Raw genomic sequence first — 19,553 nt, 5'->3', positions numbered from 1 at the left:
AATTAAAAAAAAAAAAATCACATATAAAGATTAATTATCATGCCCTAGCTGGTTTGGCTCGGTGGATAGAGCGTCAGCCTGTGGACTGAAGGGTCCCAGGTTCGATTCTGGCCAAGGGCACATGCCTGGGTTGTGGGCTTGATCCCCAGTGGGGGGCAGGCAGGAGGCAGCCAATCAATGATTCTCTCTCATCCTTGATGTTTCTATCTCTCTCTCCCTCTCCCTTCCTCTCTAAAATCAAGAAAATATATTTTAAAAAAAAAGATTAATTATCAGCAGTGCCCGTCTCTGCTGAGGCCATGTAGGCCTGTGGCTAACAGCGGCTTCTCAGTCCTTTTCTGCCTCCTGCTTTTGTTTACATGCCTTCCCCTCTTATCTCATCTTCTGCTGTTGGGAGGCATTTTCCTCTCCTTCCTACCTAATCGTAATGCAGAAATCTCTATGTTCCCCTGGTCTCCACAATTCTGGGATAACTTTGATTACTTATAAATAACACATAGCTATTATTCAACTCATGGTGTTGAAGAGACTTGCAAACTAAAAGGGGTTTTAAAAGGAAGACATCAAAATAGCTTTTTTAGATTTAAACATTCAAGGCAAAGAAGTTTAAACTTCTAGTCTGTACTTCATTAAACAAAACTATCTCAAATACTACTTTTCTATTTATAATTCATCTATAAATTCAATGTGTTCTGTGAAATAAAAGTTTTAAAAATGTCACTTAGCCTCACGTAATTGGGGCTCCTTGGAATCTCATTTCTCAAACTTAATTCATCCCAGAAGGCTGTTCAAGAAGCGATTTGTTTGAACTCCGAATCATTTCTTCCCCCCATTAGGAATAATGTAAATTGAATTAATTCGTTCCAGATCCCCAAATGATTCCCTGTTTTAACCTTTCTTATATACAATACATGACTAATGTACTGTTTAAGCTACAAATATACATTTCTTTTCTGAAATTTATTGAACCACCCCCTACTAGCCGTAACTGAATTTTTCATACATCACTGTCTCTGAAATACTATCACACTATCACCTGCTAACTGCTGTTCTTTTATCCAATCAGCAACAGTTTTTCTACCTATTCAATTGCCTGGGATTGTTGTTTTGTGAGCACCTTCACACCCTTAGCACATTAGCACTCTTGATGGCCTCTTTATATTTTAAAATTATGCCAATCATGGATTAGCAAAAACAAACAAACAAAAAAACATTCTCTCCTTTGTTTGTTTTCAAACAAACTTGAAAGGGTTGTCAGGTTGAAAGCTGGAGTTTTGGCCCTAGCTGATTTGGCTCAGTGGATAGAGCGTCAGCCTGCAGCTGAAGGGTCCCAGGTTCGATTCCGATCCCGGTCAAGGGCACATGCCCAGGTTGTGGGTTTGATCCCAAGTGGGGGGCATGCAGGAGGCAGCCAATCAATGATTCTCTCTCATCATTGATGTTTCTCTCTCTCTCTCCCTCCCCCTTTCTCTCTGAAATCAATAAAAAAAAATATTAAAAAAAAAAAAAAGAAAGCTGAACTTTTGGTTGACAACCAAGACTTTTTTTCTGTGAACAACTTGGCCGAGAACCGAATTGTTCGAGATGGGAGACATTCGAGAACCGATGTTTGACTGTACTTGATTTCTGTGGCTGGCAGGCTGGTTGAATGAATGAGGAAATGTGAATGACACAGAGCACATTCCTCAGCTGAGGAATCTGATTTAAACTCTTAACAAAACGTCACCATCCTAAAATAAAAGCAGGATACTTCAGATCTGCTAGTCAGTTTGAAAACTTTCAGCAGTACAAGCCACAGAAGAAACATCCTCAATTGCGACATGTGCTCCAGACTTCAAGAGAGGGTAGCAGCTTAATTGCAAACTTAAGAAACTAAATATATTGTTAGAAAGTTCATTCCATTCTCCAATTGCAAAATTCAGGGACTGTGCCCATCCTTTAAGATCTCCTTGGACATCCCAATCAACTAGCAAATACTTGCTCTGCTTCCTGCAGGCTGCCTGTCCCCAATAGCTGTTTAAGAGAAGGGAGAGGGCTCAGTGGTTGAGCATGGACCTAAGAACCAGGAGGTCACAGTTCGATTCCCAGTCAGGGCACATGCCTGGGTTGTGGGCTCAATTTCCAGTAGGAAGTGTGCAGGAGGCAGCCAATCCATGATTCTCTCTCATCATTGATGTTTCTCTCTCTCTCTCTCTCTCTCTCTCTCCTCTCTTCCTCTCTGAAATCAATAAAAACGTTGTTTTAAGAGAAAAAGTGGGGGAGGGGAGCCGCCTTTCTAGGAGGTAAATGCTTCCTGCAGACTAAGGTTCATCACAATGTCTCCAAAGTGAAGAAACTCGGAAGGGCTGGCTGAGCACGTAGGTTAGGGCAGCCTGATGACAGAAGGCTAACTTCTGGTCACAGTGACATCTTTCTAAGCCATCCTGCACCAACATTTTTGTTCTCTCTCTTCTGTTTTTGGAGGGTTTTGCTGTTGTTTCATTTTAAACTTATGGGCTTAACAGGTAAAACCCGAGACAGTCCTCATCCACCCCAAACCCAGGCCGCTGCTGCCCGAGATGCTACTCGCCTCATAAGCACACAGAGGACCAGGAGGGCGAGGGCGTAGTACTTCCTCAGGAAGGGCTCGTTGGCCCTCTGTCGCTGGTGCATTTCTCCGCCGCACCTGTTGCAGCAGCGGCACAGACCGAAGCACAGCCCCGCCAGCGGCATGAGGATGACAAAGAGCAGGCCCAGGAGGGCACAGAGAAGAATCCCGAGCTCATACTGGATGACCTGCAAGTCAAGCAAAAGAATCAGCATGGGCCGCAACCCAGAACAAGGGGAACATCCCCCCCCCCCCCCCCCCCCGTGAACACGTGAACACGGTTAATTTTCTCTAATCTGTTTGACACTGAGCACATAGTCCCACTTTGAAGGTCCTCTTGAAACAGAGGAAGCAGAGATTTGAGTGACGGGAACACGAGGTCAGCCGTTACTATCCTCTTTCAACTCCCGAGAAAATGTCTAAATGCAGGGTCAAGTTGCGAATGGTTTTATTTCAACCCCAGACATATTGTTTTTAAGTGGTGTAACCAATGTTGGCAGAAGTGCTTGCATAATGAAGACATATAGGGTGTTTTTTTTAACCAGAAAAAAATAGGACCAGTGGAAGTTATCAAGGTTTCAAAGCAGTTTGGATTGAATCAATTAATGTCAAGTTCTTGGTCAGTTACAAAAGAATCGGGAATACACTGAAATTTAGAAAACAGGCTCAGACTTTCTGAGTCAGATGTGGCCGTTCAGTTTCCCCACCCACACACTGGGAATAACATACCTTGTATGGTCATTGTGACCATTGCGGTTAATGTAGGAGTAGCAATAACGTGCCAAGTACAGTACCAGGCATGGGGTGGACACCTACTAAGTGGCTGCTCTCACGAAGAGCCGGTGAGGCTGGGCACGGCTGCCTGGGACTCAGACAGTTACTAGATGCCTGGATGCTTAGCAACTGGCACAACTTCTAGATGCAAGCATGTGACCAAACTATGTTTTCATAATCGCTCCTGACTTTATTCTAGGAGAAATAAAAATTTGTGCAACTGCATGACGAAACTTCATCTCATTCCAACTCACATGCAGTTACCTTTCCATAAAACAAGACATTTTTAAAGAGTGGCAGAAAATTACAGGTTGGCAGTTTGCAACCAAGGGGCCAGCTAGCCACTTAGCAACAGATTCGAGAGCTGAGCTGAGCCAAGGGAAACAAAACGTAAGTGCTGGTCCTAGGAGCCAACGTGATGTTTTTAGAGGGAAAGCTGAGCTTGGAGTCAGAAGAGGGGCCTTCAATCCCGGCAGGGGTTTCTGGTTCCCTCAACTGGAAAATGTTACAGTAGCACCGACTTCATAAGCACAGTGTGAGGGACACACAGTGAAATGGTTTAATGGGAAAACAACTAGCCAACTGCCCAGCATACAGCAAATACTCAATTCCTATTGGTTAACTCTGGGGGCAAATGCTTAAGAGTATTAATTAGGTCAGAGGCACATGGCACTTGAATATTATCTATTTAGATATTAAGGTTAGGATGCTAAAAGGAAAAAAAGTGGCAGAATTTTGCCACATTCATCAAGTACATGGTCCTTCTTAAACTAAGGCCCATGGACAGGGAGAGTCTTCATTGGCTCCCTTGAGGATTTACATCATTGGCCAATTGAGAAACCAGCCCTGGGCACCCCAAACTCTTATTTATACATTTTGCTATATTTCTCAGCAAATATTCTAAATTATTTACTATTTTTCAAGGAATTTAAAATCCTTTCTGAGTCTTAAGGAACACTGAACCCAAACCCAGTAGAGAAAGTGTATTGAGATGTTTTAAATACCCTCTCCTTAGCTCCAAACACAAATTTTATTTTTGATACACAAGCTTTCCTATGTTAGGTCGGACAGCATAAGGACAGATGTCATTTCATGGGCCTCAATGACATTCTGAAAAACCAGAATCTCTGGGGCGCTTTGTGGACTGCCTTGAAGGGAAGATCTGTATCCGAATTTGCCAAGATGGGTCACTTTTCTCCCCTGAACTACTACAACTAAAGGACGATTAAAGACGATGGCAGAGACCAAAGTGAAACCAACGATCTAAAGACCATCACGGTAGACATGACAGTGAAGGACAGAAAGTTCTGGAAAAAGCATTACATTGACCCAACTCGCTGGCTTTAGACAGAGTAATGCGGAGGAGCAGACGAGGACTTTACCTGCAGAGTCAACACCACGCTTTCTGGCTGTGGAGGCCACAGCAGAGGAGTTTGTGGGAGGCGGAGGCAGCGTGCAGCAAGAAAACAGAAAAAGTTGCATGAGAGGTCAGCAGCAGAGAAAGTCAGGTGAGAGAAAGACCAACACAAGGCAGACACAGAAACCTTGAGTGCTTCATCTAGGGGAAATAATGAACAACATAAACTGATGAACAAAAACAGACCCGGAAACAGGGAAGCATCGATCAGACTGTCAAACCTCAAAGGGAAGGTAGGGGAGGGGTGGGGGGAAAGGGGAGAGATCAACCAAAGGACTTGTATGCATGCATATAAGCTAAACCAGTGGTCACGGACAACAGGGGAGTGGGGGCATACGTGGGGAGGGGTTTGGGGTGGGAATGGGGGGATAAGGACAAATATGTGATACCACAATCAATAAAAAACAAAAACAAAACCAAAAAAAAACCTTGAGTGCTTGTTAGAGGCAGAGTGCTTTGGGTAGAACCAAATTTAGAACTTACATTTGAATCACATTTGGATTTCTGGGAAGGTTTTGAATCGGTATGCTCATCAGGTATGGACAGGGGACAGGGAAGGAAAGATGCAAATGCTTAACCTGCTACCCATGTGGCCTTCATGAAATAGGGAAGCGGCAGCTGCCTAGAACCCCGGAGCCAAAGGCAACACCTCCCAAAGTGTCCTCTCTAAAATGAAAACCCATTGGTGTCATTGCCTCACCTAATAGCATCCCGTGGGTCTCACCGTGTTTAATTCAGACTTCTTAATGTGGCCCAACAGTACTACCCCTGGCTTCACGGCCCACTCGTCCTGACCACTGCAGTCTCCAGAAAGCACCTGCTCTCTCCCCTTCCTCACTCTGGGCTCCCTCATGTTGCCTCCTTGTCCAGGATATCGTTCCCATTACACTCTCCTGCCCCCCCCCCCCCCATGAAACTCAACATCCTTAGTGGTATGTTCCTCCTCGTCTTGATAGACTGGGACTGCTGCCCATCCCTCCTCCATGCTGCCTTGGCGTCCTGTACTTGGCCTTTCACAGCACTCACCCCACTTGGGGTGACTGGCTGTACGCTCCGGGCCATGGAGGACAATGACAGTCACACCTGCCATCCTCTCCCCAGCGCCCAGCCCGGGACCTGGCCTACAATAGTTGCCTAGTCAGAATCAGATAAATGATGAGTTGAGGGACTAGGAGCCACTGCCTAAGACCAACGATTTCTGAACAGTGGCCCAGAGACAGTGGCTGGTCAGCGAGGAGGATGGACCAACCCTCAGGGAAGTCGAAAAATAAAGATGTAATGAGTTTTCCATAAAGCAAAATTCGCTCAATTCATAAGACTATCCTTTTTTTTGGTGGGGGGGGGGGGAGGCAAAATGTGTATAAAGGGAAACAAAAGTTATTATGGTTGACTTAATAAATGTCCTTATGTGGCAAAATGAAATGAGGTGGCTCTAGGTCATTCCCCAGTTTACTTTTTTCAAACTGTCTGGTCCAAGAAATCCAAGTATAGGAACTATTGTTTTAGATGGCAGATTTCCACAGATGGGAGAGAAGAATGTGATATTATTAACTTTTAAATGAGATATCCAAAATGTTGGCGTGGGCAGTTCAGATACCTTTGCCTCCAGGGTCACATGGGGCATGCTGAATGACCCCAGCCCGGCTTCCTGGGTGGGGGGCCCCCCAGGCTTGATTCCTCCCAAACTCACTACCCCCGGCACCCCACAGTGCATGTTAAACACTGACTTCAGGCTCCTCCCCTGAAGAGGGTGTCAGGCGATTCGGGAAAGAGCAGGAACCTTTAAAATGGGCCTGGTCGTGGCTGTGAGTAGGAAACTGGCTCTTGGCTCCCACGTTGGGCTGCAGACAGGGCAGCACAGCCTGTGAGCTACACCAGGCAGCTGATTGTTCATGTTTAACTCCCTCCCTCCCACCCCCCACCCCACATCAGCCTGTCTGTCATGTCTGATGGTTTGCAGCTCAGCCCTCCCACTGCGTGTCTGTGTTTTCCTATTCTGTATGGTTACTGCAAAGGCAACCTGAGAAGCAGTGAGGAGCAACCCGTTTTCTGCATCATTCTGTTCTAAGTGCTTTGCATGTACTATTTAGTGCATGGTAAGTGGGTTAGTTCATGTGCAGCACTTAGACCAGAGCCTGCCAGTGCAATGCTCAATCAGTAACAATAAGAAGTAGTAGCCAATGCACATCAGCATCGTTCTCATGCCCGAGCTCCAGTGAGCCTCAGATGATGATCCGGTCAAGGGCTTTCTTGCACCACTTTCTATCCATTCTTGCACCGCCTTCTGTGATCCCTAGAAGACGCTTTCCTTATTTGGGAAGGAGAGCATGTTCCTATAGGCAGCGCATCATCAAGCTCTTAAGTTGCTCCTAAAAACAACACGGGTTTGAACAGAACAGGTCTGCTCATACCCAGATTTTTTTCAATAAATACGCAAAGCATTATAATATACTAGAGGCCCAGTGCACGAAATTCGTGCACGGAGGCGGGGGTGTCCCTCAGCCCAGCCTGCACCCTCTCCAATCTGGGATCCCTCTCACAATCCAGGACTGCTGGCTCCCAACTGCTCGCCTGCCTGCCTTCCTGATTGCCCCTAACTGCTTCTGCCTGCCAGCCTGTTTGCCCCTAACTACCCTCCCCTGCAGGCCTGGTCCCCCCCAATTGCTCTCCACTGCAGGCCTGGGTCCCCCCCAACTGCCTTTCCTTGCAGGCCTGGTCACCCCCAACTTCCCTCCTCTGCCAGCCTGGTCACCCCTAACTGCCCTCCCCTGCAGGCTTGATCATCCCCAACTGCCCTCCCTTGCAGGCCTGGTCCCTCCCAACTGCCCTCCCCTGCTGGCCATCTTGTGTCCACATGGGGGCAAGATCTTTGACCACATGGGGGCAGCCATATTGTGTGTTGGAGTGATGGTCAATCTGCATATTACTCTTTTATTAGATAGGATAGAGGCCTGGTACATGGGTGGGTCCAGCTGGTTTGCCCTGAAGGGTGTCCCAGATCAGGGTGGGGGTTCCCTTGGGGTATGGGGTGGCCTGGGCTAGGGGCCTGTGGTGGTTTGCAGGCCAGGCACTCCCCCTGGCGACCCAAGTGGAGGCCCTGGGATCTGGGATTTATTTATCTTCTACAATTGAAACTTTGTAGCCTGGAGCAGAGCCAAGCTTCTTGCTTACTCCGAGGTGGCAGCCATTTCTGTTTGGGACTTATGTATCTTCTATAATTGAAACTTTGTAGCCTTAAGCGGAGGCCTAGGCCAACCAGGGCTACAGAAGCTTGGCTTCCTCTATCGCCGGGGAAACCCAAGTCTCCTGCTCTTTCCAGCTCCATGGCTGCTGCCATTTCTGTTTGGATATGTTTACCTTCTAAAATTGAAACTTTGTAGCCTTGAGTGGAGGCTTAGGCCAGCAAGGGCAGGTAGAAAGCTTGTCTTCCTCCATTGCTGGGGAAACCCAAGCCTCCCTCCTGCCCTCTACGGCCACAGCCATCTTGGTTGGGTTTATTTGCATATTTGCTCCTGATTGGCTTGTGGGCGTGGCTTGTGGGCGTGGCTTCTGGGTATAGCGGAGGTATGGTCAATTTGCATATTACTCTTTTATTAGGTAGGATTTTTTCTTCCTTACAACTTTTTAATAGCACTTTTTCTAGCTTCCTTTATTGTAAGAACACAGTAACAATACATATAACATACAGAACATGTGTTACTCAATTGCTTATGTTATCGGCAAGGCCAACAGTGGACGATGGGGAATAGAGTGAAGATACAAATAGTCGAGCCGTGAAATGACTGAAATCAAGTAGGTTGAGGTATGAGGAAGCGATGCTATTTTTGTAAGTAGGCTGGGAACTTAAACGTTTGAACTTTCAAGCTAAATTTCAAAACTAAATTTTCCTTAAATTTCCTGTGTCAATGTCTAGATATACAGTAGAACCTCGTTTCTCAAACTTAATTTGTTCCAGAAGTCTGTTTGAGAAGCGATTTGTTCAAAAACGGAATCATTTTTTTTTCCCATTAGAAATAATGTAAATTGAATTAATCTGTTCCAGACCCTCAAATGATTCTGTTTCAACCTTTCTTATATACAGTGCATGTCTAATGTATTGTCTAACTTATAAATAAACACTTCTTTTCTTAAATTTATGGAACCACCCTCCTAATCTTAAAGAAATTTTCACATATTGCTGCCTGGTAAATGCTATCACCAGTTAGCTGCTTTTCCTTTATCCAAATCAACAACTATTTTTCTATCTATTCAATCGCCTGTGATTGCTGTTCCGTGAGCACTTTCACACCCTTAGCAACATTAGCACTCTTGGCGGCCTCTTTATGTTTTAAAATTGTGTTCATCGCTAGCAACAAAAGCATTCTCTCTTTGCTTGTAGGCAAGATGCTTTTTGTCATCTATCAGCATGAAAGGGTTGTCAGGTTGAAAACTAAAGTTTTAGTCCACAACCAAGACTTTTTTTCCTGTGAACAACTTGGTTGAGAACTGAACTGTTCGAGATGGGAGACATTTAAGAAAGGAGGTTAGACTGTACATCAAATCTCTAGTTACCCCTTGTAGGGCTAAGGTGAGAATGTCCACGTATCCAGACCGCCTGACATCCAGCATCCAGACCACCAGGTCATGGAGAAGATCAGGACCGCAGACCAACTCAGAGGCCAAGGACACGGGGTTAGTCGTCTGAGGAACGTGACTCTACTGTAACAACTCTGACCTTGGCTCTCTCCTTTGGAACACTTCTGGGTTTTGCTAGCTGTGTTCAGTCTGCAGACTCTAAGACCCATGAATACATCTTTGTCATTTATTTCTAGCAAAACTCCAGGCTCTTTTTTTTTTTTTTTTTTAGTTTGTTCAGCAGCTATTGGCAATTAAGGATTTAGGGAGTCAAAAGTTATACCCGAATTTGACTACATGGGGGTTGGTGCCCCAACCGCCACATTGCTCAAGGAACTTCTCCTCCCTTAGCTAAGGAAGTAGCATAGTGCTGCCTTTAAGGAAAATGTAGTTTTTAAATAACATACAATTTGAAAGGTGAAGGTTTCTTTCAATGCTCTTTTTGTCATTTTTGCTGTAGTTCAAACGAGATTTATAAGGTGCTCCAATATCCCACAAAAGTTCTTTATCAAAAAAGGTTTCTAAATTCACAGATTACATAACCAGTTGCTTAAAGTTTTACTTTTTAAGTCAGTCAAAATTTGTTCACACTTATTTTAATAACAAATACATCAATAAAAATTACCTTCCCATAATCCATTGACAGATCAAACTTCTTTTGTACTAGTTTTCTTATAAGATCTGGTGGAGGGGGGGGAGACACAGAACAGTACCAAGATTAATTTTTCAATAAAAGCATTAAATGTATATTTAGAGAATAAAAGTCTATATATATTCACAAATTATTGTATCTCTCTATATTACCGTAGTCTTAGAATTTTATTCCTATTTCATAATGCAGGTAAATAATTGAGCTGATGGGGCTTTAAACCATAGCAAAGACTGAAGGGCAAATACACTTGACTTACTACTTTGCCAGTGGCAGAATAGAAGGCTGCTATTTTTAAGAGTTTTCAGTTTCTCACAATACACCTTAATATTTATCAGCAAAAACCACAAATACTTTATGAAAAGTCACTGATAAAATGTTACAGATTCTTCATTATTTGGAACCACAAATGCAATTCCTTTTTTAATAATTTCACATAAATAATATGTTACCAATGAAAGGATTCTTATCATGAACCTAACCCAAGAGTTCCAAATCACATGAGACATACTTCCCATCTCATCTCCAAACACTGCGTGGGACCCCGGAAATTTCAGCTACACAAAACTGGACTTTTCTATGCATGTTCATTTTGGGCATTTTCAAATTCTCACATAGGCTAAGAGCCACTTCTTCTTCTAGTTCACCAATCTGGTAATAATATGCACAACTGTCCCCTGCTGGTGTGACTCAGTGGTTAGAGTGCCGGCCTGTACACCGAAGAGTCGCAGGTTTGATTCCCGGTCAAGGGCATGTACCTATGTTGCAGGTTCCATCCCTACCCCTCTTACCCCACCCCCTGGGGCAAGTGCAGGAGGCAATCAATTGATGTGTCTCTCCTCTCTCTCTCCCCCCCTTGTCCCCTACTTTTCACTCTCTCTGAAAATCAATGGGAAATATATCTCACTAAGTCAAACAAATTTGGAAATATCTGGTTATTTGGATAATTTGACTTAGTTTACCTTTTATCAAGAAAAATGTTTAAGGAGCCAACTCATTGCATAAAACTGTTTTAATCTGATTGAATCAGCCCAGTAGGTATGATCAGTTCTGATAGCTAAGAGGTTAGTTGAAAAAGAAAAAGCAGGGAATCATGCCTTAGACACTTTATTTTAACCTAAGGCATAACAATCAATACACATCTGTTAGCCCATCGTTTGAAGAGAAGCCAGGGTCCTTTTTTGAGTATGAGTTCTCTGGCTAGAATGGAGGTGAATTAAAATGGCATCTACGGTAAAAGAAAGCTCCTCACTTATTTAAAGGCCAACTTGGGCCAACCACCCCATTTCCAATACACAAGCTTAAGGTTGATGAAAATGGTGTCATTGGCTGACAAAGTCACATCACCTACACACAGCATCAGTATTTCAGAGAAAGCACTGGGTGATCATAGAGCCTCCCTCAAGGTACAATGGAACTTGGCTTATTTGATTCTTCAGTGATAGGAATGGGGGGAGGGCTAGGCTTTTCTCTAACTAAACACTCCTCCCCACCCTAATCTCCAAACATTGGGATCACTGTGTAAGTCAGGGCTCTGTAAAGAAACAGAACCAGTAAGAGACAGAGATGGAGACAAGTATAGAGCTACAGGTAAGCTAGAGCTAGAGATACATATAGAAAGCTTTATTTTAAGGAGCTGTGGGGGATGAAATCTTTAGGGCAGGCTAGCTGGCTGGAAACTCAGGCAGGAGTTGATGCTACAGTCTTGAGGCCGAATTTCCTCTTCTGCCAGAAATCTCAGTTTCTTCTCTTAAGGCCTTCAGCTGATTGGATGATGCCCACTCAGTATAAAAAACTATGTCCTTCACTTAAAGTCAACTAATTAGAGGTGTCAACCAGACTACAAAATACTTCCCCAGCAACACCTGGATTAGAGTTTCATTAACTCGTTGAGAACTACAGCCTGGCCAGGTAGACACAGAGATCTCACCAGGGCTCCACCAAGGCTGGTATTGTTCCCACAGAACAGGGATGCCCGGTAAATGAGCTGGAGCAGAGCGCACCTGAGCACCCCTGGTCAGTACCTATGACCAGGCAGACTCACCACCATCAAGGTCCACTCCTGACCACCGAAGCCCCCGAAGAGCAAGGGGCCACATTTGGGGGCCAGTTAGTACAAGAGCAGGACCACACGTAGTCTCTGAGGACAACTAATCTTGAATGGTGGCCCTTCACCACCCCCCAAAACTGACTTATGTGTTCTGAGTTAAAAGAGAGGCAATTAAATGGCTTTTGAACAGATTTCCAGCGGAAAATGGCAGAACTACTCTAACTTGTCACTTGTAAGGTTCGGTGGCTCTTCTCGGAGAATGCACTCAGCAAGCCCGTCTTCCAGCAGCCCCGTTTCGTGAAGAGTGCTCTCTGTCCTCACCGTTGGGGTGAAGACCCTCTGCCCGCTCCTTGGCTCACAGTCTCCTGTGGCTAATGTGGGTGAGGCTGAGCGTGAAGAAGTGGTTCTGGGGACCCAATATGATGCGACTACCTTGGGTCCTAGAGTCCACCGAACCCCCGAGCAGCCTCTTTCCTGCAGGCCTGGCTGGCGAGCCTGTCTGAATCTAGTGCTCGAGGGACATGCACTTTTCACCTGCTCCTCACGCAGCCACCGTCCTGCACTCTCAGTTTCACGGAGCCCTTCATCCTGCAGTTCAAATTCTCTGTCAACATGACTAAACTCTTTGGTTTGGTTTGCAATAAAGAGATGGATGCTTCAGACCTTTAGAAGCCACGCCGAGTTTGTTAGAACTTGTCAAAAGTATCCCCATGCCTCCAAGTGTCTCATCAAGTATTCCTTTACTTAAGATGCAACCAGGCACCTTGGCGTGCTTTATTCCTCTGTGACAGCTGTCAACACCTGGCTGGGCGAGCCTCCTCCCTAGAGGACTGATGCATTGGTGTGCATGGGCTTGTCCCAGAATTAACCACGGCGCTGACTCTCTCTCAGAGAAAAATGCTGGGGAAAAAACGCTGCTAGGGAAGCTATTCTTGTGAAAACATCTGGGACCAGTTTGGTCCTCATAGCTTTCTCCAGACACATGTCCACACCCATCCACCAATCGTGAGCTGGGATTTCATTTTACCTTTATAGCAGGCTGGCAAGGCTGCCCTTAAAGCACCTCAGAGTCTTTCAATGGGAGCAGGTGCTCCCTCAGTCGCACAGGTAAGGGAGACTTCTAGAGTCTCCTGGGGCTTAGAATCCTTGACACTGTGTGCTCCATGAGGGCTCAGGGCCCAAGAACATCCATAGGGCTGGGAAGGGGCCCAGGACCTGGGACAGGCAGGGCAGCCTTGCCACCAGTGACGAATCCAGGGAGGGGGCAGGGAACACGGCCAAAACATCCATGGGTTCCCGTGGTGTTTGGTTTCCTCCCCTAAGTCATTCCTGGAAAGTGTAATTGTTTCTGTGGAAAATTCGCCTGGAGGATCTCTGAAAGGCATGTGGCTTGAATCACATTATTTCTTGGTCTGTCCCAGGTCCACGTGATCTCACACACATTCCTGTGAGAATGGGGATCGGCTGAATGCCATTCTCAGCTGCTGACTGTCAGCTACTGACTGTCACCACCCCCAAAAGGGAACAGAAAGTGGGACTAGGAACAGAGGGAAGGGGAACCTCTTTTTCTGGGTATACTTTGAGCTTACTTTTAATTTTTAAAATAATAAAGTTTTGTAAATAAGGAACTTTTATTGACATACTTCTCTATGCTCCACCCCCCCGCCCCCAAAAAAAAGAACAAAAAGAAGACATAGTTCTAACACTTTCAAGTTACAAATTCCACTGCCTATAAGTATTCATCAGATTTTATATCCTGTGTAGGATATGTGACCCGGAGCCATTTTTAGACTATTTTAGTTTTTAGTATTTGTCATTTAAAAAGAAAGAAAAAGGAACACTGGGGAAAAAAGGAGACTGAAATCTGCAAAAATTTATATGCTACCCAATAAGTAATCATCAGAAAAGAAATAATGAAGTATTCAATATCTGGAAGAAACTCAGTTTTTCCCCAAGAAGTGTTTGGTTCAGACAAAATACACCCCTCTAGTGTTTTGTTAATGCCCCAGAACCAGCGGCCCTGTGTCCATCCCTCCCACTTGGCCAGCTGAGTTCTGCTCTCTCCCAGTCTCTCCTGTTTGTCTCCAAACTGCTTTCTCTTGGTTGTACTTGTTGATGCAATTATACAATTTACATAAAGATCATAAAAACAGATAAAGCATGACTACCCAAAGCAAAAGTTGTTGTTTATATAAATTCCACATTGAATGTTTTTAAAACTCAGTAAAGAGGCGTTGTTTTTAAAAGCTAAAAAGAGTTGCTGGAATTGCCCAGCCTGCATGGCTCAGTGGTTGAGCATTGACCTATGAACCAGAGATCACAGTTCAATTCCCTGTCAGGGCACATGCCTGGGTTGCGGGCTCGATCCCCAATGTGGGGTGTGCAGGAGGCAGTTGATCAATGATTCCCTCTCATCATTGATGTTTCTATCTCTCTCTCCCTCTCCCTTCCTCTCTGAAATCAATAAAAATATTTAAATAAATTAAAAACTTGTTGGATTCAACTCTTTGTTTGGGAGGAGAGGTGGGGGGGGGTGGGGGGGAAGAGGGGAAAAACTCGAAAAGCTCAGAAAGAAAACAAGGAAAAACTAGGGGGGAAAAATCAGCCTGAGTTCACAGCACAAAGCCCTGTTACATGAATAAAACCCAAACTGGAAACCATGAAAGTTGTGTTGCTGGGGAAATCCTATCCGGAGACTTACACTAACCAACACTGAATTAGGAGGTTAAGATTCTGCAAAACAACGTTCCTTCCACCAGCAAGGAGAACTATCCAGATAACAAGTGACACTGTCGCTTTTCCTGGGCCACCCAAGAGCTGAGGCTGTGAAGCAACTAATTCCAAAGAGTGCCAAGCAGGAAAGAAGAAATCACCAAAAATGTTCACAAGCTCTTAAAGGCCAACTATGGGCTGACATGTCCATGTGGAAGGTTCTGGAAGGCCCAGAAACAACGAAGTTTACATTTGCTTGCAAGCCTCCACTGGGGCAGGGCAGATGCCGGGAGAAAATCCCTGCATGGTAAGGATATGAAGAGGGTGATGGGCTGCAGCTGAGAGAAGGCATGAAGCCCCCGCCTGGGTAATTCTTGCTGGTGGGAGGAACGTTGTTTTGCAGAATCATACCTCCTACTTTCCCTCTGGATATTCTCAGATGAAGCAAAAGCCCTAAAGCCCTAAAGCCACTGGGAGAGAAGCAGTGAATCCTATGTGCCCCCTAGACAAGGCAAAACCCTATTGCTTCTAAGGTGGGGGTACATGCAAAAGCTGTCTGTGGGGAAGAGGCTGGAAACCCTCCTGCCTGTAGGACACAGGGAAAGACCCACGGCTGCTGGGGAAGCAAAACCCCTCTGAGTCTGGGGAAGGAAAGCAGAGGCCGGCATGCCACCATTGTGATCAGGGCAGAAAACTCTCTCCTCCCCAAGACAACACAGATTCCAGGCAAGCGTTTGGCCTCATGCATTCCTCCTTTGGTGACCTTAACACCACCTACCAATCAAAGTGGTATACCTGGCTATTTCCCTTCATAGGACTATTAACGTTCCCATTCCTCATCCTCGTTTTTGGCCCATATATTTTGTGTCATTTTTCATCTTTGCTTCAGGACCACTTTTGAGTCTTCACCAACCAGTCTCTTGGGGAAATCATGCTCCTGTAACCCCTTGCTCCAACCATGAGGAACCTATACAGTGTTCCGGCCAACTAAAATCAAAGTCCATTCCCCTATGATCTCGACGTCCCCCGTCAGCAGGAAGTAACGATGACCTCTGTCCCTATTCCATAAAATAAAAATACTGGAATGTTAGGTTTGATCAAATAATTGAATCAATACCCCTCCCCTGGGAACTGACCTTTAGGCCACTTCACAACCAACATTCCCTTTCGCTTAGACCATATTTCACTTGCTAAGGCCACATTCCACTTGATAAGACCATTATCTTTCCCCTCTGGACCTTCCCAGAGAGTTCCCCACTGGGAAACCCCACCTAGAGTCCTTTAAAACCTCTGACTCCCATCCCTGGGTGCTGGCACCACTTTGGGACTCAGCCCATCTTGTCTCCAGATGACCTAACAAATTTGTTATCCCCTTACCACTTTTGGCCTCGTGCATTCCTCCTTTGGTGACTCTACCACCACCAACCAAAGCCCCCACTTTATCCTTCTAAGTTAAAATTTGAGGTCCTCAGCTGACTTCCCTCTTTGCTAAACCCTTACAAGTTATCATTCACATGTGACATTTAATGATCTCTGGCTTACACATTGCCTGGACTCTTTCTTCTGTGTAAACACATTTTTTTTCCTCATCTGGAGACTATCCATTCCTTAAGGCAGAAAATGTTCTCTCTCCCACATAAATCTCATAATCTCTAGCCCAGTGCTATGAATCTGTGGTAAGTGTGAGTAAAACTTGCATGTCCTAAACAAGACAATTAAATGAGATCCCAGAAGATACCATAAGGCCAGAATATTTTCCCTGGGGGGAAAAATCTAGAGATACAAACGTGGTAGTATTCTTAAGAAGTTTCATTTTTGGCCCTGGCCAGGTAGCTCAGTTGGCTATAGTGTCATCCTAATACACCAAATTTTGGGGTTCAGTCCTGGTCAGGGCACATACAAGAATCAACTATGAAATGTATAGATAAGTGGAACAACAAATCAATGTGTTTTTTCTCTCTCTCTCTCTCTCAAAATCAATCAATAAATTTTTAAAAAGATTAAAAATTAAAAAAAGCTTCATCTTTTTTGTTTTAAGAAGTTCTGCATCTCGGCTTCTTTATTAAGCCCCAAAAGGGGTGGAGTTGAGAAATCAGACCTCTTATAAACGAAAAAAGAATCCAAAATGACCCTAATTGTTGACTTTGAAAACCCCAGCCTTTCCAGTGGTACATTAAGCATCAGACAAAATCTGATTTTCTTATAGCTCTAAGTCCTTAATTCAGTCTGATTTTTAAGTGGGCAACCTTTTATTTTTTTTAAGTCTCATTTATCATAATTTTAAAAAATTACTAAACCCTCAAGCACAGTTAATCTTAGGTAATCTGCATACACAGACCAGTGGGTAAGTATCTTCTGTTTTTCTTATAGGCCATGTCTTTATGTTTAGATTCTATTTGAGAATATAATGTGATTTTAACTAAATAAAAAAACACCAAAAAATAACTGTTGGCCTGGGGGGAAAAAAATCTAAAAAACAGTAGAGCAAAATGTAAACATAGGTTACCTTTGGGTGGAGAATGGACCCTTTTTCACTTGTTTCTGTGCACTTGGCATTAACACATACTACTTATAAAATGGAAATAAGTATTTATTTCCACTTTTAATTTTTTGAGGAAACTCCATACTGTTTTCCATAATGGCTGCACCAGTCTGCATTCCCACCAGCATTGTACTAGGGTTCCCTTTTCTCCACATCCTGTGCCAGCACTTGTCATTTGTTAAAGAATCACATCTTTTCATTAATAACTCTGTCCAGGGAAAAGAATTCTAAATGCATGACTAGCCCTACAGAGAAACTGGAAATAAAAATAGGGAGCAATGAGTCATGTGATTCCATCCATTCCCGTGGTGAAGTATGAGGTCACTGGCTGGTGGAGGGTTCAGGGTAGAATTTGAGAAGAGAAAGAATGCAAGTAAGAAGTTGAAACAACCCAGCCAGTGTGGCTCAGTGAGCATTAACCTATGAACCAGGAGGTCACGGTTCCATTCTCGGTCAGGGCACATGCCCGGGTTGCAGGCTCCATCCCCAGTAGGGGGCGTGCAAGAGGCAGCCAATCAGTGATTCTCGTCATTGATGTTTCTATCTCCCTCTCCCTTCCTCTCTGAAATCAATTTTTAAAAATATTTACAAAAGAATGAAGTATTTTTTAAAAAGAAGTGGAAATGGAGATTGATTGAGAAACAGGTCAGAACTGTCAGGAGTGGAAGCGTCCTGGATCTGTGGATACACATCTAAAGCGAGTGTGTGGGCACCACAGCAATCTTTTCTAGGCGCGTTCAGTTGCTCCGAGATAGAAATGAGAAAATGGGGCAAGGAGGTTTGGGATTTTGCCAGAAGAAAATCAGTGAGAAAGGAGGACAAGGCGATGTTTATAACAGAGGTCTGTGGGTGCCGACAGAGTGGAGATGAGGGGGCGCTCTGAGTGCGATCAGGGACGCTGAGTTGGAGAGGAACAGGCTAGGAGGCAGCTTGTTACATTTTGTCGGGGAAGGCCACCATCTGAGAAGGAAACCTATGCAGAGACTTGGAGATACGAAGGAGCCAGCTGCCCACTGACAGGATGCAGACCGTAAAGAAGGAAGGCACAGCACGTGCAAAGGCACCAGGGTCAGGAAGGAGCTCGGAGAGATTCTAGGAGCTAAGAGGCCTTGTGACTGCAGCGCAGTGAGCACGTGGAGTATGCCCGAGTGTATCCACCAATGCACACAACAATAGTGAGTGAGCACTGCACTGTCCCAGGCTCTGGGGACATGGTATTGAGGAGGACAACAAAATACAGCCCCAACCCTCAAGATGTTTAGAGTCCAATAAGCAAGACAAACCAATATTTACTATAATGCCAGCATATGTGCTACAAAGAAAAATGAAGTAAGGGCGTGGGGACACGGGTCCTGAAATAGACAGTGTGGCCAGAGACGCTCTCTCTGAGATGGCACTTGAGCAAAGAGTCAAATGATATGAAAAGCCATGCAGAAGGGTCCAAGCAAAGGGAACAGTCAGATGCTAAGGGTCTGAGGCAGGACATCGTGTGACGTATTCCAGGAAGAGCAGGGAGGCCAGCTGGTGTCTCTGTTAAGTTAGGAGGCCACTGCGATGGTCCAGGTGATGGGCTGTCTCAGGGAGGACAGTACTGACTGAGAGAAGAGGGCAGATTTGATACTAGTAGACACCTCCCGGTAGAACATCTGGATTTACCTGCGAGCAAAGTGGTCTTTAAGAAGACTGGTCTGCTCCCTGTTATTGCAATGCAATAGTGGGAGACACTCGTTTCGGAAGTCGCTATTAACTTCAATTTCAGGGTAGATGTTCCTTTCCACTCAGCTTTCTTTCTATCGCACAAGTTATATCTGCAATGGCTCTCAATGAAAGAAATGCAACTCCCTGCAACTCACGCATCCCGGGCATCCATTCATTTTGCACCCCCCTAGACTTGGCTGCATTAAGCACTGCACGTCACGATCGATCTCCTTCTTGGAAGCCTGCTGTCCAAATCTCATTAGGCTGAGTTTCTGGGTCAGCCAGTTTCCAGGAGGGTATTAAAACCCATACACCCTCCTCCTCCCCGGGATTCAAGGCGATTTACTTCCGATCAGGTTCGGAGAGAGCCTTCGTCTCAATTAATAAACATGTCCTATTGAATCAGTGATGCCGTCCATTTAAAATATTTTAAAATGATAATCCAGGAACTTATAGATTCCCACCGGAGGCCATAACTGGTAAAGAAATGCCACACACCAATAAACAGTT

The 19,553-nt window shown here is 44.8% G+C and overlaps 1 protein-coding gene across 5 annotated transcripts in view; it reads right to left on the bottom strand.

Moving 5' to 3' along the window:
• PROM1 (prominin 1) overlaps window positions 1-19,553 on the bottom strand; it is a 94,290-nt gene that overhangs the window by 51,791 nt on the left and 22,946 nt on the right. For 4 of the 5 annotated variants that reach the window (XM_079792644.1, XM_079792642.1, XM_079792643.1 and 1 more), the window contains 2 exons: window positions 10,018-10,073; window positions 2,570-2,775 (listed from right to left, as the gene is read on the bottom strand). In XM_079792644.1, the coding sequence (XP_079648770.1) occupies window positions 2,570-2,775; window positions 10,018-10,073 (262 nt within the window). The remainder of the gene's footprint in view (window positions 1-2,569; window positions 2,776-10,017; window positions 10,074-19,553) is intronic. The other variant, XM_079792645.1, reaches the window with a different exon arrangement.

This window comes from Cnephaeus nilssonii (assembly GCF_951640355.1).
Source record: "Cnephaeus nilssonii genome assembly, chromosome: 1".
Taxonomy (NCBI): Eukaryota; Metazoa; Chordata; class Mammalia; order Chiroptera; family Vespertilionidae; genus Cnephaeus; species Cnephaeus nilssonii.
Note: the sequence above shows the minus strand (reverse complement) of the source record. Positions and strands in the feature narration are given on the sequence as shown.